The sequence below is a fragment of the Varanus komodoensis genome, unplaced genomic scaffold (genome assembly GCF_004798865.1).
Source record: "Varanus komodoensis strain SLA01 unplaced genomic scaffold, ASM479886v1 scaffold58, whole genome shotgun sequence".
Taxonomy (NCBI): Eukaryota; Metazoa; Chordata; class Lepidosauria; order Squamata; family Varanidae; genus Varanus; species Varanus komodoensis.
The window spans coordinates 4,277,362-4,301,040 of record NW_025336197.1 but is presented as its reverse complement, the minus strand read 5'-3'; the positions used below and the strand labels follow the sequence as shown (position 1 = coordinate 4,301,040).

Sequence of the window (23,679 nt, the reverse complement as noted above, 5' to 3'; positions counted from 1 at the left end):
CCGTCAGCAACCTGGCAGCTCTATTCTGCACCAATTGAAGTATCTGGACTGTCTTCAAGGGTAGCCTCACGCAGAGCATGTTACAGAAATCTAATTGGAAAGTTACCAGCGCGTGTGTCACTGTCGCCAGGCAGTCGTTCTCCAGGAAGGGACGCAGCTGATATATCAGCCGAAGCCGAGCCGACCCTTCTAGAGACAGCTCAGGGTCAAGGAGCACTCCTAAGTTGCGAACCCTGTCCCTCAGAGGGAGTGCAACCCCATTTAGGACAAGTGCTTGGAGTTGTCCTGCCACCACCCGCTCTAGCACCTTGCCCAGGAACGGGATGTTGGCCACCGGTCTATAATTGGCAGCCACCTCTGGATTCAGGGATGCCTTCTTTAGGACTGGCCAGACTACCGCCTCCTTTAAAGGGGCAGGTACCTGGCCGACTCTTAAAGAGGCGTTGACCACCTCCAGGATCCAGGTCCCAATCTCGTCCTTGGCTTTCTTAAGTAGCCAAGATGGGCATGGGTCTAGTAAGCAAGTGGTAGGACGTACTTGTCCAAGCACCTTGTCCACATCATCGGGCTGCAACAACTGAAATTCATCCATTAACAGTGGACTCAATAGCGTTGATGGCGTCTCCCCAGTAGAATCTGATTCAATAGCAGAGTCAAGCTCGTGGTGCATCTGAGCGATTTTTTCCCTGAAATGCTTGGCAAAGTCGTCACAGCGGGCCTTCGTGGGTGGCACAAGAACTTTCTTCGAGCCTGGATGTATCAGCGCCTGCACAACCCGAAAAAGCTCCGCCGGACAGCATTGTGAGGAGGCAATGGAAACGGAGAAGAATTTCTTCTTCGCCATCCTCACCGCCACAGCATAGGCCCGATAATGGGCTCTTAAATGTGTTTGGTCAGAATCACCCCGTGATCTCCTCCACCTACGCTCTACACATCTCCCAACCTGCTTCATCGCTCGTAATTCAGGTGTATACCAAGAAGATGAACGGGCTCTGCCAGGTGGGAGAGGACGCTTGGGAGCGATCGTGTCAATAGCCCTGGTCATCTCCTCATTCCACAGTTCACCCAGGGCATCGACAGGATCACCAGCCTTGTCAACCGGAAAATCCCCCAGAGCTTCCAGGAATCCATCAGGATCCATCCGGCTCCGGGGGCGGACCAATACAATCGGGATCCATCCCAATTCAATCGGGATCCATAAGGATGACCCAAGCCTTTTCTGTCATCATCAATAAGTTTGTATTGTGATTAGGGCCCTAGAATAAGTTGATTGAGTGCCAGACCACAATACATACCTAGCAGTAATCCTCACTGAGTTTAGTCTCCACTGAACACTATCCAAGGCGTAATCTCATTGAATTCAGTAGACCTAGCTACTGAACAGGTGTAAATGATTCTATTTTCCTCTGAATCTTGATTAAATGCAATGGGATCATCCTTGCATTGGAGGCTAGAATCCTGAGCATTCCCTAACCTCCAGATGCTTTCCAGATGTTTTTGACTACCAGCATTCCTCAGCATTGGCTATACTGACAGGGGCTCATGAACATTGGAGATCACCAGACTGGGCAAGAGTGGTTTGCCCTTGTCCCTTCTAAGGGCAAAGAACCCTATGCTGTTATGTTCATGTCAGAGTAGTGATAGACTAATTAATCCAGCCTTAGAAACCATTTATCACAGTGGATTTCAACATTCCCAGAAGGTATACCAGGATAACATCCCCTGACCAGCCAGTGGGCACAAAATGGATTATTGCATTGCTACTATTTTTTCATTTTGTATGTACAGATGACAGGTTGTATGTTGTCATGGAGCTCATAGAAGGAGCACCACTGGGCGAACACTTCCATTCATTGAAGGAAAAGCAGCAACACTTTACCGAAGACAGAATATGGAATATATTCATTCAAGTAAGAACCATCATTAATTTGTATAGTTTCTGGTTCTGGGATAATGATTGGTTTACCCTTATGCAGCAGGGAGCTCTGTCCTCTTATCCTCTTATTCACCAAGCACATCAATAGGTTCATATAAATAGTACCACAGTACTAAATAGTACCACAGTTCATATAAATAGTACCAATAGTAACTAAATGTCACTAGTTCAAACAGGATCTTTCTAGGTGATAGAATACACTGACAATAAATGTAGAGTACACATCTGGTTTCCTCTTTAAAAAATGTATAGCGTCACAGCAGCCTACTGGAAGCATGTCTATCTTCCCTGCAGTACGTTACCACTAGCCCAGTCTGCATCCTTGGTAAAGTGCTATAAGGGACTGTGCAAACCAATTATGTGACTGGGACACTTTGTTACAGAATATTAATGAGATTTATGAAGGATACAAAATATTTTGTCTGGGTCAGCTTTTCTTGTAATATACACGTAAAGCACATTCTTTTTCAGTGCCAGCATTTACTGAATCTTTACTTGTTGATACATAACTTTTCATTTGCAGTAACCTTTACTTTATTTTAAAGCTGTGTTTAGCTCTTCGGTATTTGCACAAAGAGAAGAGAATTGTGCATCGAGACCTTACTCCAAACAATATTATGCTGGGAGATAAAGACAGAGTAACTATCAGTAAGTTTTAAGTTTGTAACATTCTGAAGTTTCAGTAGAATGAAATTTATTGTCAAAATGAAATCTTGTATATTAGTTTGAAATTGAAAACCACAATTTCTAATGCATATTCACAAATGAAATCTTTTATTTCCAGATAATACAATATTGTTTGCATGTGTGTATGCTATATATACCTCTGTATCTAAGGAAATTAGTATCTTTTCTGCAGAGTTATCAAAATGTTGTTTAAATTCTTCCACTATTTGTCACTTGTTCATGGTTCACTTTTGTTTTGTATTAAATACTTGTGGTATACTTCTATTCCAGATGTTTCCTTTTTTCCTGTGAAAGGAAACATTCTGCATAACATGGAGATTTGCCACAGTGTATTTTCATTTGTCATATTTATATGCTGCTCTTCCTTTGAATCAAAATCTTATAGTCAACTGCATGAATTTGGTCTAGGTCCATACATTTTATTTCGGTGTTATGTCCAAACATCAGGGTTTTGTTCTAGAGGTGGAAGAGGCACACCCACTAATATATGTTGTATTATCATAGCTTCCTTTAATTTAGTAAGCTGAGAAATGAACCTCTTTATTCATCCAGTGTGGTACAAGCAGTCAGGCCTTGCAAGCTTCTAATTTGTCTATGGTTACCAGCTTTTGAAGAAACCAAGATATTAAAGCATAGGTTGACACTGACATATATTCTGCCCTGTCCCAAAATTGATAAACCATAGATGACCACCTTAAACAAAACAGGAAACTGGTTAATGATTTAATCACAGTTTGCACAAAAGAAGTGGTGGGGCTGGTTGCAATGTTTGCTCCCTCTAGATAAAGTGAGGAGAGACTCTCTGTTTGCCATCACCAGCTGGCTGTTTCCTCCTGCCTTACCACATGACCAGCCCACACAAAGGAATTACTGCTACCTTTGTGTAGGAATGTATTGTGTTGTCTTTAGGGCAACTTGCAGGCATCTCCCAGGGAGAGGCTTTGCCCCTCTCCCCTCCACTGGGGCTCTGTTGCCACGAGACTGCCAGTAGGGCAGTTACTGGGAAGATGAGAATGCCCTTTCCGCTCAAGAGACAGAACCTTCATTGGTGGATGCCTTTTTCTTTCCTCAGGATGAGTTGTTTGACATGTCTTACAGAGCAGGCAGAGGCATTTTCTTTCTTTTCTGTGGGTTGAATGTGGATGAAGTATTTAACTGTTAGTGTGATATATTTATTGAATTGTTGAATGTGAGTATGTTGATCTAATTAGTACTAGATATTGTTAACTGACCAATTGGCATGTCTTACACCTAAATTTTGTTTTAAATGAATTATAATTTGAGTTAATATTCTATTATAAAAGACTGTTTTTGTGAATTCCACAAGGAATTAAGGAAAAATGTGGTATACAAATAATGGTCAGGTTTGACCAACTCCTCAGTGCTTTGCTCAGAAGACCCCAATAAACCCCACTGAACCCAACCAATCAATAGTGGTGTGTACTATATAGTATTAGATGGTGTGTGCACCTCACACAAATGTATGAACCATGTATATTATTGTAGTTCTTATTATTATTGCCGTTATTATTATTTCTTTGTCACTTTTCTCTAAAAAAATATCCAGTGACTTAGTTTCATGTTTTAATAATTTTCTTCTATCAAATATCTAAGAACAATTTCCATTAAAATGCCAAAACAAAACAACTAAAATATCCTTTAAACAACACTTATAAAATCTTTTATTGGTGCATTAACAGATATACAAATAAAAACATTAATAGATATACAAATAAGAACACCTTATTCAACTTGCATAAAAAATAGAAAACTTGTTTGTATAAAAGCCTCATTGAAACTTTTTTTTGGAGAAATTCTAGCAATGGTCTGGCATGTCACTCTCCTTCTGTACCTAGAACATCAGCCAAAATCATTTGTTGTCATTCTTCATTTAACACTCCAGGTGCAATCCTTGACATGTTTGGGCAGAAAAATGTTCTGCAACTCAGTTAGAGAAGGCTGGGCGTTGTAGATGGTGGTGGTCTATACATGGAAAAGATTGCATCATTAGTCCGCTTTTTAAAGAGCTAAAATTCCCCTGCAGTTAGCCAGGCTGACGTCAGTTTTGTGCTAATTGTATTAGTATTTGGCAAATAGTTATCTAAGTAGGGATGGTGTAGGCTGTGGTCAGTTAAGCAAATCTTTCCTGAAATACTGTGCAGTTGCTAACATTCACCCAACGTTCAATGCATTTGAATATCTGTTCATGAATATAAGTAGAATATGACTGAGCTCATATTCATTTTGTCTGGAGTGTATCCTGTCTACATGAAAGTACTACTGTTATCTGATGGCATTTAATTAAGTGAAAAGAAGGAGAGTGGGCTAATCCTCACTGTTGTTGCTATTTGGGAACCTAATAATTCTTTCAATTAATTTGTTGTAGGAATAGTAGGCTATTTATCTTTGAAAGATGGTAGCCCAATTTAGTTTAGTGGGCTATAATAATGATGTCTTAGATGAAGAACAAATAAACACTACAGTGACTTGAGGGGTAGAGAAAGCTTTGTTTCATTTCCTTTGGGGCAGAAGAGCTTTCCTAATGTTTCCATTTCTCAATTAGGCCTAATGAATAATTAAACAGTGTGATTATAAGCTTCTGAGCCTGTGTTTAAGTAACTGCTCATTTATTGCAAAACATTTTGAAAGACAAGATGTTATAACATGAATAGCAAAAAAAAAAAAAAAAAGTGAGATTCAACTGTTCTTGGAATGCTTCATCTTGTCTTCTACATCCTCAGACGGAACATAAAATCCAGTAGGCTGGATTTGACATAATTGTATGTGTTCTAGCACAGCACACTGTGTGGATGTTGCAATATTTTATTTTAGATGTCAATGAACGTGCAGGCTCCTTCCATGATGATTAAGCTATAAGCTATCCATCAGCATCTTAACCAATGCGCTCCTTCATTTGGCTTGTTGTTGTTAGTCGCGAAGTCATGTCCGACCCATCGTGACCCCATGGACAACATTCCTCCAGGCCTTCCTGTCCTCCACCGTCCCCCGAAGTCCACTCAAGCTCACACCAACTGCTTCAGTGACTCCATCTAGCCGCCTCATCCTCTGCCGTCCCCTTCGTCTTTTGCCATCTATTGTTCCCAGCATTAGACTCTTCTCCAGGGAGTCCTTCCTTCTCATTAGGTGGCCAAAGTATTTGAGTTTCATCTTCAGTGTCTGGCCTTCTAAAGAGCAGTCAGGGTTGATCTCCTATAGCACTGTCCAGTTTGATTGCCTTGCGGTCCAAGGGACTTGCACGAGCCTGCTCCAGCACCACAATTCAAAGGCCTCAATCCTTTGGCGCTCAGCCTTCCTTATGGTCCAGCTTTCACAGCCATACATTGCAACTGGGAAAACCATAGCCTTGACTATACGCACTTTTCATTTGGCTACACAAGGTCAACTGTCAGTAGCTGTTCAGGTAGATTGTCTTGAATATTAGGCTTTCTAAATTTATTCTGGAGACCCTATACACTGTTTAGAATTCAGTGAAGAGATGATACACAGCTATTTTCTGTTGGTGATGATTATTTATTTAAAGTATTTTTATCCCAGTTCTCAGTCAAAAAAGGGCTCTTGGAGCCCTAGCAATATGGCTGTAAGCAGTGCTTTTTTTGTTAAAAAAAAAAAAAAAAGGTGCAGGAACTCACATCTTGTTAATCTTTTATTAGCAGGACCAGTGGCTGAGAAGTAATCAGTAATTTTTTTCATTTTTAAATTTGGGGTCACACTTTTACACTAAAACTTAAAAAAAGATTTTCAATTCACCAACTTTTGCACATAGCCAGTCATGCTACACACACCAACACTGTGTAATGAAACATAATGGTTGCCGCCTGCAGTAAGCACTCAGCGCACGACCGCACAACCAATCACAAGCTGAGCAGCATCAAAAACCGAGCAGCGCCATCACAACCAGCACAGACACACAAGCAGCGCATTCACTATTTTAATTATTTTGTCGCTGACCTGCTACGCCCGACAGTGCGATTCAAAATCACGTGGAAAAATCCATCGAAAAAAGGTGTCGGAATGCCCTTCCGGTGCGTTCTATGACAAAAAAAGCCCTGGCTATAATTAAAGAAGGTAGTCCCTGTTCCCAGGCACACAGTATAAAACAGATATGAAATACAAGGAAAATGGGATGAGGAGAGGGGAACAAATTAAGTAGACTTTCTGCAGCATTGGTGGAATTACCTTGCTTACCATTTCCAGTTCTGGGATTGGCAGTGGGTGGGAGACAAAGCAATTAGAGCAAACCCTGGTGATCCCTTTCCCTGCTCCTGTCTGCCTTGGCCCATCTTCTTTCCCACAGGGTAGATAATGTAACTGTTACAGTGTGTACCTTAGTAAGTTGGCATATTTACCTGCCTACCTTAAGAATGAGGTTGGACCAGATGACCAACCTTCTTATTTTGTTTATTCCATTTTAAGCCCATCTATCCTTCAAGGTGTGTACTTTTCATCTCTTTGAGGCATTTGAAGCTAAAGTATATATTGAAGCTAAAGTATATATATACACAGGCCTTTTGCCTGCATGCATGGTCCCTTCACTCATCCCTTCATGATATGAGCAATTAAACCAAGAAATTTCTAACTGCAGTTACCTTTTCATCTGAAATAGGAAACTATCTTAACTGGCTTTGAAACAAGCAATATTATAAAGCCAGGGTTTGAGGGTGGTTTTTATTATCTTAACTTGTCCTGAAGTCAACAAGTCAAGTCATAGTTTCCAGTTTGGATAAAATGTCACCAAGCCAGTAAACTGAACTCATATACATCCTCCATGCCTCTGGAATTTGCTGCTTGGAACAACCATTTTACATTGCACCACAGAAAAGACACCCATGTTGATACTTAAATTAGATAAATTAAAATCCTAATAATTATAAACAAATATATATACCAGATGAGAATCCTGTAACCATAACAGTTTAGTGTTCAGGGGAGGTGATATTGTTATAACTCTTTAGAATGTGTCAACAGAGTGGAAAATGAAAAGCTAACATTTTCTACATGAAAAACTAACATACATTTCTGCCCGTTTCTGCATTAAAACATCATTGCAGTGTAATATTGCTAAAGGAGCAGTTTAAACAGGAACCAAGCTGTACTAAAGAATACAGCCACTGCATGGTGCTCTTGGATTGTATTTAGAGACTTCTCTCCCTGCTAATTCAACTTTTCCAGTAGAGGAATGGAATGTTCAGAATAGCTCTTGAAAAACATCAGCAAGGAGGGAAATACCGTAGAAAGATCTCAAGATAGCGAAGCTATTTCAGCTTCCACTGTGTCTGGGTTGGTATTAGTCCATTAGTTGAAACATGCAGAGCTCATTCTAGAGTAGAATAACATTTAAATATTGTTATGCATTACATATTCAGGGAAGTAAAAATATATTCAGAGTTTCAAACCATTTAAACTGTTCAGCCCTAACCAGCAAAAAAGCCTTTCTGAGATTAGGATAGCATGTGACATCAATGTTAGATGATGGTATAAGGATTGTGGAAAAACAGTTACAAGTGGTATTCCTTTATTATTTCTATAAAAGGTTCAAATTCACAAATGCCTTTAAATGTCTCTGCAGAAATTTATTTTTAACTCTTAATTTTACTTAACCCTTGCTTGTGTTTGAAGGTCTTGTTCTAGTATAGGCCTTCATTGTCATTCTTTTATATAAATGTATTTAAAATTATTTCTAGACTGTCGTTAAGGGTAGGGTTTATGCAGTCATTTATGCGACACATTCTTGAAGCATTGTACCATGTCATATAGCACTGGAAAGAATTATTTGTTTGAAAGTACACCATATCAAAATGGCCGTGCATATGGAGAGCTTGCTCTTTAGGGAGAAGGGAAAGCTTTGTGCATGCAGGCAGCTGTTAACAAGTGATCATTTGTGTACAGTTCCAAGAGAGGGTTACACCACATGATCTTTAAATGTTTCAGTTGGCTCTAATTGGGTCAATAAGCTAGCTCTTGGAGAGGGTCCTTTGGCCTAAACACAACTGTAAATAAAAATTGTTTATGCTTGCAGATGAAAGGCCGAAAAAACACAGCATTTGACAGCTGTGTACATCACAGAGCCCTGTCTCTTCTCACAAGAGCAACCAAGGCAAAGCGATACACAACTTTTGATTTGGCTTTTCTAAGCCAAAAATGCAGCAACATGATCACACTGTTAGAATAATCAGAGAGTGGTTAAAGGGAATGTAGGGGACCATTACAGTACTGAAATAATTAACACCTACTTGGCTGGAGGTATCTGCATCAAAGGGATCACAGTTGGTTCCTCTTGAATATTTTTTTTAGTTTCACTCCTGTTCTTGCCCCCTCCCATATACTTAATATTGCACACTGAGGGTACTTTAATCTGTTTGGTGAAATGTCCATTGCTATTGATAATTAATGAGTTTAACAACTGGATAGAGACATAAATGGCATAACAGAATAACAGTATTATGATGACTTTGATTCTGCTGTGAATTTAAGCATAAGCCAGGTCATCTCTGCTATGATACACTGTGAAATAGTTGCACTGGGCAGCAAGTTCCATTTTTCTGTCTCCATATCCAATTGTGTGTGTCATTGAAAACAAAAATGATCTCCAATGCAGAATTAGGGCTTGCCATTTTGACTTTTAAAAACCAAATATGCATGTCACTAAGTATATTTTACTTAGTGTGTAAAATGATTAATTAATAGGTTACTGCTAAGTTGAACTAAGTGTAATGGTTGTTTGAGGGCTTGGAGACTATCAGGACAGAAAGAAAACAGCAGTTCTGCTACATAACCCACACTCTTATTTTTTAAAATTTGTTATATTGTTCATAGCCTTACATTTCCACATTCTCTTTCTAAATACAGATAATAGTGTCTCGTTCTTATGCATCGAACATGGTCATTAATTCCAGTGCTGTTCTCCAATGGGGTTTGCTTCCAAACAGTATGCATAGGATTGCACCCTTGGAGGGGTAACTATGTTGACCTGCTTTGCACATGATGCTAATTCATAGTTCATTTAATCCATGGATAATGAATAGTTTATTGTTCTACCTAGGACTTGCCTGGCAGATAATCAAATAAACTGTGGTTGGCTTTTGATTTGTTTCCCTCCTCCTTTGCCCACTTCCTTCCTGTATCCCATATGTATTTGCAATGTTGTACAGCATTTAGAAAGGCTGGATGCTGGATTTTTGTTCATTTGATTTTAATCACTATTGCCTGCCTCTTCTGTAGCCTGGTGAAGCAGTTGTGTGTTCACTCATAATAAGCCATAGTTCTGTGTTCACAACGCAACAACAAACAATGGATTCTCTTTCTGGGCTGATCACAGAAAACAAACTATGGTTTGTTAACACAACTGGTTTTATACGTCACAAGTACTTAGAATTCAACATCCTTTGGTTAAATAACGTATGGATTAGCATCATGTCCAAACCAGGTCACAGTGAGGGTCAGTCTATTGAACATGGAAAAGTAATACATATATCTTCCCCAGCTTTCTGGTCTCTCAATCTCTTCCATCTCCTGACACAGCTAATTTTAATACTTTGGCCGAAGAAAAGAGTTGAAATATAATAGTATGCTGACAATTAAAAGATTTAAAAGTGACCTTTTCAAAGATTACACTTACTATATTGCCCTAGGATTTAGCTTCAGGGAATTACTGCCTTTCAACTGTTGCCAAAAACAGTAACTGATAAAGCTTAGATTAAAGTCAAAAGTTGCTTAGGTAAGTGTTTCTATAGTTAGTATGTTGTTGGGCTTGGCAACTTTTCAGTCTAATCTTCATAAATTGATTTTGATTCATATTTAAACTTTGTGCTTCGTTTTCATCCTGGCAGCATAGACCATCAAAATGGAGGATACTGACATAGCTAATCTGACATTCCTTTGTCTAAAAACAATAAGATCTGATTGTAATATTTTTCATTAAGAGCAAAAGCAAATGTGGGTAATGAGGAAATAGTATGGTGCGCTGTGTGATACTGTAAAAATGGCAAGAGGATAATGCTTCCTACCACAGTGTTATCACTCTTAAAATAATTCTCAACTGAAAGTTTTCATAGAGCAGTTGATTTGCATTTTTTTTCTTCCAGCTGATTTTGGTCTTGCAAAGCAAAAACAGGAAAATAGCAAGCTCACTTCAATTGTTGGAACTATTCTTTACTCCTGGTAAGAGAAAAGGTACTTCTGAAGCTTGGAGGTGTGCTTTGTCTTCAACACAAATGTCCTGGAAGTTGCTCTTATGTTGTTGGTTAGAAGATACTTGACTGGGTTCAAACATGGTAATGTATGCTCAGTGGTTGAATTACGGATTGTGTTGTCTGAACCCTGCCATAGTAACAAACCATAGCTCACTAATGAAGGACAATCCACAGTTTGCAACCCAACAAAAATAATTGGATTTTTAATGGGTTGATCATGGTTAACAAAGCAGGCTGATATTATTAACACAGCTGCATTCAGACAACATGATAACCCATATTTCAAGAACAACCCTGTACTTAGTCCATTTACACTTTCCAAAACTTCCAAATTTAAACATTTGCTAGAATACCATTTTGAGCACCAGTAAATACCTTAACTGTTATTCTGCATCTAGGCAGAAATTGAATTATTAGTAATTAAATATCCACTAAACTAATGGGAATGTGTGTGACACTGTTGCCATAAAGATAAGCTATTGATGTGTTGGTTCATTTCATTCTCTTGGCTACCAGTTCCTCCTCCTGTCTATTATTTGATCCTTGTTTCCATCCACCAACCACCTACAAAAGAGTGAAGAAATTCAGCTTCAGGGCCTAAATACAATCCTTCTAGGGTCCCAGGCTGGTCCTCCTGGATTCTCCAGATGGCCATGTCCCTTTTCCCTGTCCTGATCTGTGATCATTTGGAGGTTTCTCAAGTTTTGAACAGTTTTTTTTTTTTTCATTCGAAGAAGTTAGGATGTCTGTCCTAAGTATTGGCCACTGACAGTAAGAGCTTTAAGCTAAAATGTGGCAGTATTTTGTGTGTTTTATTCATCCCCTCCACCTCTGCCTTTAGCCCAACCCATTCCTAACAACTACATGTTGGATCAGATTTTTCAGGAAGCAAGATGAAAAGAAGCTAGCATCATCAAAAGCTCTTAGTGATGCTGGAGCTGGGAACTACACAGGGTGATCTCTGTGATACTGCAACTGAGGTGTAATACGAGTGATGTTGAATTCATTCACTGATTGGTCCTGCCTCCATGCTGACTGAGGCTTTGTTGCAGTCAGGCCCCTTTAAGAGACAATGTGGGAGTGACAGTAGCATGTTAGTTTTCTTATAACTTAAATATTCAGAATTGGGAGATGGTAATGAAACCTCCTCTGATTGTCGGGGAGCTGGCCCTTGGGGTTTTTCTGGAGAACTGAGTCCTGAGGAGGAGGATACCTCATGATGGCTTGGGTAATAGAATGTGCTCCCTGAACTAGTAACTCCAGAGCCTTCATCTCTGAAGACAAGGAGTTGGGATCCTCTGAGAAGAGGTTTCAGGGTTATATTCATGATAGTTGGAAAATCTAAGATTCAGTAACACCAAAAAAGTAGACACTCCAGGATGGAACTAAAATGGGAGTTTTTCAGCTCTGTTGAATGGAAGACCATAAAGGAGATGATGTAGGAATTTTGCTATATTTTACCCTGTTTATTTTATTCTTTTCTTACTATTCTCTGCTACTGTGATGTCTTTATTTTTTAAAATGTTCAGTCATGTCAAAATCTTTACTTTTTGTGTTCAGCAAATGTTAGGCTTTAACTGTTAGGAAAATGTCACTCTATACACTGTTTGATGGCTGACCAGTTTTGGAAATACTCACATATGAAGCATCACTCTCTATTTTGAATCTTCTGTGATTCAAAGGGGAACTGAATGTTGAATGTTCTGTTTCACTTAGTGTTACTTTCTAAGGAATGTCATCCTGCAGTTTAGTGAAGTATAAAATATATCTACTGAATAGAAACAGTCATCTGGTTCATGGATAGTAGAAGACAGAATTCTGTAGCACACCATATTTAAATTCCTTCAGACTAAAAGAAACATGCATGGCCATAATCTGACCACCAGAGCATCTGATAATGATATGTAGAGCTGAAGTATTCTTTAAATATGCTGAATACATGCATAATTAGGGAGAAGGATTCTGCTTTAGTAAAATAAAGTTTAAGTTGTAGGTTCCAAAATTCTTTCAGCCTGAGGACCAAATGCCATTTTGGAGAAGCTCTTAGGGACAGTATTCTTATGATGGGCAGGACCAAAGGCAGAAGGGACATAGCCAAAATGTCAGCATTTTCTAGCTGACACTGACTAAGCCTTGGAATGGAAATTTCAATTTTTCAAAATGGGAAAACCTGTACAAAATCTCAGAAGTCAACACACAATTTGTGGTTGGGGAAAGGTGTGGGGCTATATGGGAAGACCCCCAGGAGCAGTGGTTTTGACCCAGTGGTTCTACACTCTCATCTATGTGGCCTTTGGCTTCGTACCACTTGAAAGAAGCATCCCACAGGTCATTTGAGTAGGTTGTAAGGGGAGTAGTGGTAGTTGTTGTTACTTTAGGTAGGACAAAATATACTGGGGAGTCAGATTGCAGTGTGAGGTGTATTTATGTTGCAGGGTGTGGTGGAAGCCTATAACTGCACCCAAGTGTAGGAGGAGACAAGTGAAAATGCAGAACAGGAAAAAGAACAACACAGAAAAATGACTAAAAGAAAATAATGCAAGAAGAAAATAAATGCACATTTATTGATTGGCAATCAAAAAAGGAAAGGCTAGAATTCAGAATATGATTCTATTGAAATTTAGGAGTTAAACAAGGTTGATTTAAATCCCATTGATTTCAATAAGACTTAAGTGCAATTAATTTTGTTTGGATCCAGTCCATTGCCTTCAGGAAGAGGGAAAAGGGTGGAAGAAGAAATATAGCTGAGATACCTAACTGGAAGAAGATAATAATGGTCAAAGGTGTGACTAGGATGATAGGCAGGGGACATGAAAATTTTCAAAAAGCCTCTGCTTTTTCAGAGGTGGTGCCTCAGTTTTGAAGAGACTTGTCCAGCATCTGGCCTGTGATTTTTCAGTGTTAGGTAAATGACCTTTTTTAAAATTCTTGCAGAGTTTTTAGTTCAGTTTTTTTTAAAGTGATGTTACTGCATTTAAGATCCTGAGCTGCTGCTATTCTTTGGCTTTACCTTTTTGTTTTCCTTGTTTACCCTTTATATTAAGTTGCATTTTACGATTTTCCCCAAGAGCCTCAGTTATTGTGTAATAAAGAAAATGCAATCTTTGCGAAGATAGATCAAGATCCTGATAATAATGAAGAGTTAAAATTGGCCACAATAATAAGAGGAATAGAATATAAAGAGATGTTTGAAACTCAGAAAAGAGACAGCCGTATGGAATCAGCAAGCCAAATAGAAAATGGAGATAGGACAATAGTTTGTCATTTGTTCAGCATAGTAGTATATATGTGATACTTGCAGATTAGTGCTTTCAGGCCCAGGGCACTAATTCTTGGCATCTGAAAGAAAGATAGACCTGATAGAAAGCTCTTCAACATGGCTATTCAATCTGGGTTAACTTCTTTCAGCCTTTAACATTCTCAGGCTTCATAAAGATTCTGTTTTACCAATATATCACTCAAACAGTAGTCACTTTTATTGTGACCTTTGCACAGAGAATCATCTGTTGAAAACTGATATTTACATAAGCTAATCCTTGTAAGGCAGTATGAAAATAAGTAGGATACTGTCAATCAGCCCATCAAGATTCAGCTCAGAAAAACATTCTCTATATTCTTATTAAAATTAAACATGCATAAATATTGTAATAAAATATTAACAGACTAACACTGGAAATGAAAACATAAAGAATCATGGAAGTTTCTGTGAAAATGAATCAGTAAGATAAATAGCATTGTGACGTAGATTTAAAGGGAGACCAACTTATTTATTTTCACTTGAATTGTATTATTTATATACATTCTTTAGTTCTAAGTTGTTTTCATCAATTTAAATTTCCCACAAATGCATGAAGGATAAAATTATCTGATGCACTGCTGTAACTTTTTGTTTAGCTACCTTTTTCATTTTAAGATGGAAGATAGTATGCAAGAAGAACTGTTATTAAATAAAAAATAAATTTTGGCATAGAGGAGCAAATGCTGAATCCTTTCAAAGAGAACAGAGCATAGTCAATCTGTTAAAAAGAAAAACGACAAATGAAATTGAAGCATATTCAGCTACTCTGACTTTTGCTCTTGCTATAACTATTTTTTAAACAGCGGATTCAGTAATATATTTTAACTAGAATAAAGAGGAAATCTTTCTTCTTGAAGACAAGATGTGGGATTGAAAGCTTAAAGAACAGTGATTAATAGGAATATAATGTTTGCAAACTCAAACTTAGATATTTAATGCTACATTCATATGTTAACTGCACACCTGCCACTTTAGTGACAAAACCCATTTCAGCCTACCATGAATCTTATTTTGTGGCAGTTGTGATCTTTGTATACAGTTTGTGTAATAACTCTAGGTGGTATCCACACTGAGTAGATATTCTCAAATTCTATTTTTATTTTCAGATAAAGATTTTTCAGTGTGAGAAATCCAAAATGGAGGAAGTGTGTCCTTAAATGGGGTAAAGGCTAATTTGGGCTATGTTGCATGCACCCTACATTTTTCCATTAAGAATTGAACCCCTCACATTTCAGTATCTCATTCTGCATCATGAAAGAATTCCCTGTCTTTCCTGAAGAATTCTCTTATAATATTTTGGACTTTTCTACATGAGTCTTTTACTGTGCACTCATGGTACTTTACTTATGGGTTTTTAAAGGGTTCTCAGATGACATTTTGATCTTCCAGTTTCTCTTCTATTTTTCCAGAGCATCCCACTCCGCTTTTTTGAATGTGTAGAATGAGATATTAAATTACAATGGGAAAATTACACATTTTCTTCTTATGTATTTGCACTATCTGGTTATAGCACAGCTCCACCTAGAGGTTGTATACCAGAAAAGCAGGAATGGAAGAGCCTTTTGTAGAGTTCCGATCTCAGTGCTGTGATAGAAACAAAAGTGATTACAGCTGTTAATAACTTTGTGAAGAAAGACTTGTTGTTTGGTCTGAATAAAGTTACTAACATACTGCAGCTTTTCATTATTTTTTGTACTGGCTTGTGGATGGATCAAGAAGCAGGTGAATCATGTCCACATTTTAGATAAGTAAAGAAAGAAAATATACTTGACTCCAGTCTATTTAACATTTCAGTACCCTCTGTTTTGGTGGGGGATTTTTAACAGTTTCATAGATTTTTCTAGATTGCATCTTTTCAGACAGATATGGATATTTGCTTAAGCTCATAGTGTGATACCACATTTGTGTTTATAACCATAGGCATTTTGATGTGCTAATGAAAATTTTATCACAAACTGAATTGTTTCTTTTTTCCTTAAATACATCTTTGTGTTACTGTTACTCTAGCTCTTCATTTCCTGAAGGATCATTCTGTGACTTTTACTTCTATATCATTGAATGTTGCTTTTGTTTCTGTAGCCCTGAAGTAGTCAAGAGTGAGCCATATGGTGAGAAGGCTGATGTCTGGGCTGCAGGATGCATCCTCTATCAGATGGCAACTCTCAATCCTCCATTTTACAGTACCAACATGCTCTCCTTAGCAACTAAAGTATGTGAATTTTCTAGAAAAAACTAGATACCTTAACTTGTATGCATGTGTTTTCTGAATGCCCCTTTCATCCTGTTTTGGTTGTGGAAGTCTGAAAAATGGGTCTTTACAGCAATGCCAGAGAAACAATTCTGATGACTGCTGTTTTGGCATAGAGAATGGACCTAGTTCCCCTGTGTTACAGTGAAGGATCCTCCTGCAATCCTGCACTGGCTTTAGAAGTGAAACACTGGATAGTATGCAGTACTAGTGTCTACAAACCTTGCCATTCTTCCTTGCATTATTATTTTTAAAATACTCTTTGCTGCCTCACCATCCACAGTGCATCATCTCTTCCTCCTTTATTTTTGTGTATGCATTGTCTATGGATAGCTAAATTGGAACATGACTTCACATCAGGCATTTCCATCATTCACTGAGCTATTACTCTTTATGAGCTAATTAAATATTCTCTGTTTCTGTGAGGTCCATAAAAGGTTTTTATAGATCTAGACTGGCAATCAGAATTTGCAAAATGTAGAAAACTTCTTGAAGGGCTTAAAATCAAATTCTGAATAACTTTCTAAAACAATAAAAAGGTATTGGTGGTTATCAATTTGTAGTTTTTAACCAGTAAATACTTACTGAATACAGTATACCCCCATGAAGTTGCGGTTCAGTGTTCGTGGCCTCAGTCTTTCACGGGATTTTTTTCCGAGTGAGTCCAAGCCAATCTCCTTGCAAGTAAGCCGACACCTCACCATGCGGTGGCTTACTCGCAAGGAGATTGTTTTCTCTGAGTTTGGACTTGCTCTGAGAAAATGATCTCTGCGTGTGCTTGCCCCCGCTTCACCACGCACATGCACCCGCCCCGTGCCTCCCGCCCGCACTGCCTTGGTGGTCAGCGCCCATTGCCGGCACCAAATTCATATTTTTTTACAATTCACGGGTGCTTTAGGAACGTAACCCCTGCAAATTTCGGAGGACTACTGTACTGCTAAACATATGGGTATATGAATAATAGTTTCTTCAGATTCAAATAAGATTGTTAATGCTTCTGATAAATTTGTCTGAGTATTCTAGATGCTTTCTTGTAGGAAATCCCTTATATTCAGGTATACTGTGTATGGGAAATGTATGTACATTGAATGTAAGTGATATAGGAACCTTGTGAAGGTACACCAAGTATACAATATGTCATGCTACTGAAAGCGAAACAGATATCTAGGGCATGAAACATGTGCATGGAATTGGAGCCAGACTTAGTTGTGATTAAGTGGCCCAATGGTTTTAATGGACCTATTTTAAGCATGACTTAGTCTGGATCCAATCCAATATTTTTCTATTTTTACAGCAAAATATTTCTTTTCCAGATAGTAGAAGCTGCATATGAGCCAGTTCCAGATGACGCCTATTCTGAAAAAATACCAGCTATTGTTAAAAGGTGAGTGCTTGGGTAGGTACAATTGTCTGGTATAGAATGAAATAAATAATTAAAATAGAAGGGACACTTATGCACACTGGAGAACATGTGGACCTCTAGGTTAATAGCCATGTGTTTCATCTGAAATAAGGTACATGGAGAAGTGTGAGATTAATAATACTGTTATTCTTTCTCTCATAGAAAAATCAGGTGGTAGGTGCTGATAGGATTAGAGCCAGATGTAGCACTTAGCAACAAGATGATGATCTCAGCACACTCAGGGGAACATTTTTTTAAATTAAATGCTAACAAGATCTCCCCAAGGTTATGCATGCTCAGTTAAAAACCGGTGAGAAAACATGATGGCATAGTGGAATGTCTTGTATAGAGGGAATGGCTGTCAGGAATTCCAAACAAAAGTACCCTTGTTAGTACAGAAGATTAATTTACTTATTTATTTAACTTCAGTAATGCCAATAGCTGAAGCTTTGTAAGCAGTTTACAGTAGTTCCTAAAGAGAATCATGTGCAATAAAACCATGAGACAATATTACAATAATACAAAATGTAAAAAATCGTTACTTTAAGAGTTAACTACTGAAACAGTGGACCTGTTCAAAACATCAGATGCCCTTCCAAGCATTAGCTAACCATACATGTTGGTTGTGCTAATTTACCTGTAAGCATTTAGTCAGCTTTTGCTGCAAAATGAACATACAAAGAGGACAGATGACAGAATCCATCAGATTAATATCTTCCTTACATTTGGCTTGAAACAAATGCTACTGATCTATTTAGTGATCCAGTCAACAGATCTGCAAATAAAATTGGTTATTAGCCATGCTTATATGCATGCACATTCACTTGAAGGATTTGATTATCATTTTAAAAAAATTGAATGAAGTTTCTCATTTAGATGGGAAAAGTTCCTAGGCATAACAGATCTGGCTGAGAGCTGAAGTCACTGACTACTTTTCTGATGTCACTGCTGTTTTCTGCGGGCCTAAGCAACTCTGTCGGCCATTTATTGTGTTGCTCAGATTTGTAAAGGTGCACTGGTAAAGGAAATAAGGGGCCTAGGAAAGAAAAAAGAGCAGTTTAGAGGGAGGAGGAGGAACAATAAGGTAGACTAGTTTGAAACAGAAAGGTGAACTGGTCAAGAAAATGAGTAGGGAGATAAGTATGGCCAAAAAATAAGGGGATGAAGATAGCCAAAGTTCAAATACTTACTCAAGACAACTTGGTACTGTTATCATAATTTGACATAAAGAATACTCTTAGGCATCTAGTATAACTGTAATGATCTTGCATGATATTAATAGAAGCATGTAATTGGCTGATTCCATTATTACTTGATATAACACCAAAATATCCCATTCAGTTATTAAAAGTGATCTTTTCAGCACTTTGCTGACAACCTACAATATAAGATAAATACTGATAATCTGAAAGATCGAAACATCTCTTTCTTAGTTCAGAAAATGAGAAACATTGTGGTAGTGTGTTTAGTTCTGAAAACTAATCATATAAAATAAAAATATATAACTACTTTGATTTTGCTCATAATGGGCATTCCTAAAGTGAAAATTTAGTAAGTTTTGGAGTCTCCAGTTCAAAACAGAATCTGTCCTTTCCTGTTAAAATATATTAATAAATAAAAATGTAAAGCCCTTACCTACTGATGAACAGATTAATAGAATTGTTTTGGTCATCTTACTTTCCTAACTTTTAAATGGCACACAAGGGGGCAATTTGGCACTGAAGTTCTGGTTCTTCATCATGGTCTGTGTTCAACGCACGTATGCAGGCTCTGCCTGTGCAGAGCTTCATTTTGGGAAAGTTGGGGATATTTTTTTGGGAACCCTTCACCACCATCCTAGTATGAATATCCTTAGTGGGTTCCTGCCCATTCCTTCAATTTTTCCTCAACCACCATTGTGGTTGCCTCATAGGAGCTTCTCCTTGTCTATTGGACTGTGTGTTTTCTCTCAGTGTGGAGGCTTTATTCATTCATGTTGTCTACTGTCATCTTTCCTTTTCCATTTTCAGTATCATTGATTTCTTTGACTCCCCCACCCCACAATTGGAAGCTTGTTTGCTTCCTTCAGGCCATATGACCCTGTAAATGTGTTAAGCGTTGGAGCAAGCTCCAACTGACAGAAAGGCACTCTCTTCTTCCAGGGCAGATATCTAAAGGCAGATCTTGAGACAATGGAGGTGCCCTGATGGGTCCTCTTACTCCCTCAGATGTGCTGTCGGCAATGGGTCCTTTTGCCTCCTCAACTTTGACATCTTCTGACCCTGTTACGAACTGTTCAGTAGTCATGGAAGGCCCCATTGTTCATGACTCCAGTGTTGAAACTAGCTGGAGAATATGTACAGAGCCCAGGAGAAGGAAGTGCATTCCTCTTTCAACAGTTTTGGCTTAATTTACTCATACTTGAATCTTTGCAAGGGCTTTCACACAAGGCATATTTTTACCAGTTGACAGAGAGGACCATTTTTTCTTTCCTTCTGAGAATCCATAAATCTGCTCCTTGGATGCTTGACTACTGGCACTACTCTGATTTGTTGGCGAACCCCTCCAGGGTTCTCCCACCTTTCAAGATTTATTGACCCATTCCAAATATCTGAATCAAATAAATTACCCTCAGGTTCTCAGTGGTAGCACAGGTGTGTTGGGCAAGTGAGACCACAGTCACTCAATAATGTTTCCAAGTTGTCCTAGGCAGCACCACTGTGATACTTTAGCAGCACAAGCAAGGTGATACAAAATTGTTTACTTGCTTGGCTTAGCATGTGGATATGAGATTGGTGCATTCAGTGGAAAATTTCTTTGTCATCCATATTGCAGGGATAGCAATTGCCTGGCAGTTGTTCTGAGTCATTCCACATGGACTTCTCAGGTGGCAGCTGTACCCTCTGATCCGAGAATATACTTTCTCAGGGTGGGGTGTCCTGACAGTTTTTCTTGTTACTTTGACAGACAATGCAGTTTGTCCCAACTGCAACACCCAATTTGAAGTGCATCAGAATTCTCTGGAAGATGCTTTTCTTCTACAGTGGATAGGAACACTGCTCTACCTTTTACCCACCTTTCATTTATAACAAGGGTCCTGACAAACAACATAGATGGGATTCTCATCACAGCATGGTTGCCCAGTTGCTCCGCATCTCCAATCAGAACTGTCAGGATTTGAAACAGCTTCAGGATACCATCTTCTGGCCAAAAGCCAGAATAACAGCCCTGGTAGTTGCAGAATCGGACCCACAGCCTACTGCAGTGTTCAGGGCCTTCATGAGTACCACCTATGAGTCCTGAGGGAAGAGCAATATAAGAACTGGCTCTTCCCTCCAAAAACTGCCTTAACAATGAAGGTTTCCTGACTTCTTGTGGTGTTTCCTGTTGTTATGTGATGCCTTGGCTGCAAACCCTGCACTCTGGACAAATGCCTGCTCCTGTTCTTGCTCCTGAACTCTGCTGCAAATCCTTGGCTGTTGTCCCTGCCTCTGAGCCTTGCTTCTACTCCCACTTCTGCTCCTGGTTTCTGCTTGTCTACTCTTGGCTTGGAATTTGGGTTGGACTTTGGTTAATACTTGGGATTAAGGTGTCTGGGTTCTGGTGTTCATAACTTTAAGCTGCTGCCACGCCTTGGACTGCCTTTATCTGCTGTTGAGACCAGATGTCATATCTCAGTATTGAGAGAGATTTCAGCATTCCAGTGTACTAACACTAAGACTTTAACAGCCTGAGTGATCCATTGGATGCCCAGACCAATTTAACTGAGGACTTAGTTCTGTCCAGGATGCAGCAAAGAAACCAAGAGCTATGGAATTCCAGCTGGAGTTTTTCATATTGTTTGCTGGTCTACCTAGATTCAATCCGACCCACTGTGATCTTCAGTTTCTTTGTTCTCCCTTTCAAAAGGAAACTTAAGCCTTCATCTCCTGGGTGGCAATTTCTGCCTCTCACTTTACTCTGCAAGGTTTTTCAGTGTTTATTATAGAGTTTGTTGTCTTGCATGCTCTCGACATGGAAGCCATTCTGAACCAATGGCTACTGTTGATCTCCATTTGCTGTCCTGGAAGGCGGTCTTTCCTGTAGTAGTCACACCTGCTCATTAGGCTAGCAAGTTAAATGCATTCCATGAATGGTCTTCCACATTCATCCAGTATTACAGGGTGAACATCAATTCCAGAGCTGATTGCTCTTTTAGCAGAACAGTACTTTCTTCCATGCTCATCTCACTTCTGAGAAGTTACTTTATTAATCACTGATATGTTTGATGTAGAGAGACCACAAAGAAGAAAGGCAGGATGCTTACCTATAAGTGTAGTACTGTGAGTGGTCAGCTGTGTGTTCACCCAACCCATCCACCATGCCTGCTTTTGGTGCTAATGTCTAATCTGATACCAAGAACAGTTGTAATATTGGCATTGATACCTATCTCTATCTTAGTGTTTATACCAAGGCCACAATAAGCACTCTCAGGGGAACTAAAGGAATAGCACTAAGCCTTGCATGGTAGGACTGTGTAGAAATATTCCTGGCAAAATTTACTCAGCTATACAAACTTCCCAAAACAAGTTTCCATGGAAGTGCAGAACCTCCATATGTGTGAATACACACGTCATCACAGAAACATAGAATATTAGAGTTGGAAGGGGCCATGAAGGCCATCAGGTCCAACCACCTGCTGTTGCAGGACACCACGTTGCACCATCCCACTCAGTTTCTTTGTGAATGTCTCTAGTGTGGGAGAGCCCATGTCCTCTCTAGGCAGCTGGTTCCACTGTTGTATTGCTCTGACAGTGAGGAAGCTTTTCCCGATATCTAGACCGCATCTGGGTTGTCAGCTTGACTTGATTGTTCTGTGTCCTGTACTCTGGCATCAGCGAGAAGAGATCTTGACCTTCCTTTTTGTGACAACCTTTGAGGTACTTATAGGGGGATATCATGTTCCCCCTCAGTCTTCTCAAGGCTGAACATGCCCAGTTCTCTCAGTCTCTCTTCATAGGGCAGTATCTCCAAAGTGTGGATCATTTTTGTTGCCCTCCTCTGGAACCTTTCTAATTTTTCTGCATCTGATCTATTTTTTTGATCACGCAGAGAACCACAGTTGCAAGTAAGCAACCTATCTTTACTTTTGGTGCAGGCTATTTTGGGGCTCTTTTAGTCTATGTCCTTATGTAGTAGCTCACAGAAGGGAACCTGTACAGATCCAGTTTGTACAGGTTATAAAAAGATTGAGTTTGTTTTTCTTGTTAGCACATACAAAACAAGTAGTCCTGTGGGGTAACTGCAAAGTTTCAGTAGTTGATAAAAGTGGTCTAAACAGCAAAGATGCTATATACAAATATGGGTAGCTGCTAATACTAACAGCTTACCAGGTGGAGCTCCATATGCTAGTATTTCCTTGTACTGTTGCCAGGAGAGCAAAACTCCACCACCATTTTATGTGTTTTTCAGAGCTTTGGCTTCCAAATGATTCCATCTTGCCTGGGAAAGATAAACAAAACAGGTTTGTTCTGCACAGGAAAAATAAAGATGATTTTAACTCATGTGTGCCCTTTAGAAACCAGGGAAACCTTATGACTAAAAGATCACATTAACCTTTTCTTTAGTGTGCAAGGCCTTTATTTTTTTCTGTGGACAAATGAGCAATCCTTGTCCAGAATTCAGCAAATATGAGACCTCCTGAGATGATAAATGCCCAATCCCCATTTGTTCCAATCTAATCAAACCCTCAGTGTATTACATGTTGAACTGGCTGCTGGTGAGCCTTAAGAGGTAGAGGACGGTTTATTATGAATTCTACTGTAAAATCCAATGCTAAGTCAATAGTCCTCTGCTTAAGTACATGACACACATTAGTGTGCCTGAGAATCACGTAAAACCATTCCATGCTCTTCAGAAGCCAAAAGTCATCCTGGGACA

General features: G+C 39.0%; 1 protein-coding gene across 11 annotated transcripts in view; it reads left to right on the top strand.

Moving 5' to 3' along the window:
* NEK10 (NIMA related kinase 10) overlaps nt 1-23,679 on the top strand; it is a 98,182-nt gene that overhangs the window by 32,948 nt on the left and 41,555 nt on the right. For 9 of the 11 annotated variants that reach the window (XM_044449414.1, XM_044449415.1, XM_044449412.1 and 6 more), the window contains 5 exons: nt 1,789-1,910; nt 2,482-2,584; nt 10,726-10,801; nt 16,211-16,340; nt 17,693-17,763. In XM_044449414.1, coding sequence (XP_044305349.1) covers nt 1,789-1,910; nt 2,482-2,584; nt 10,726-10,801; nt 16,211-16,340; nt 17,693-17,763 — 502 coding nt within the window. Of the gene's footprint in view, nt 1-1,788; nt 1,911-2,481; nt 2,585-10,725; nt 10,814-16,210; nt 16,341-17,692; nt 17,764-23,211; nt 23,264-23,679 lie in introns of those variants that run through there. The other 2 variants (XM_044449421.1, XM_044449422.1) reach the window with 2 other exon arrangements.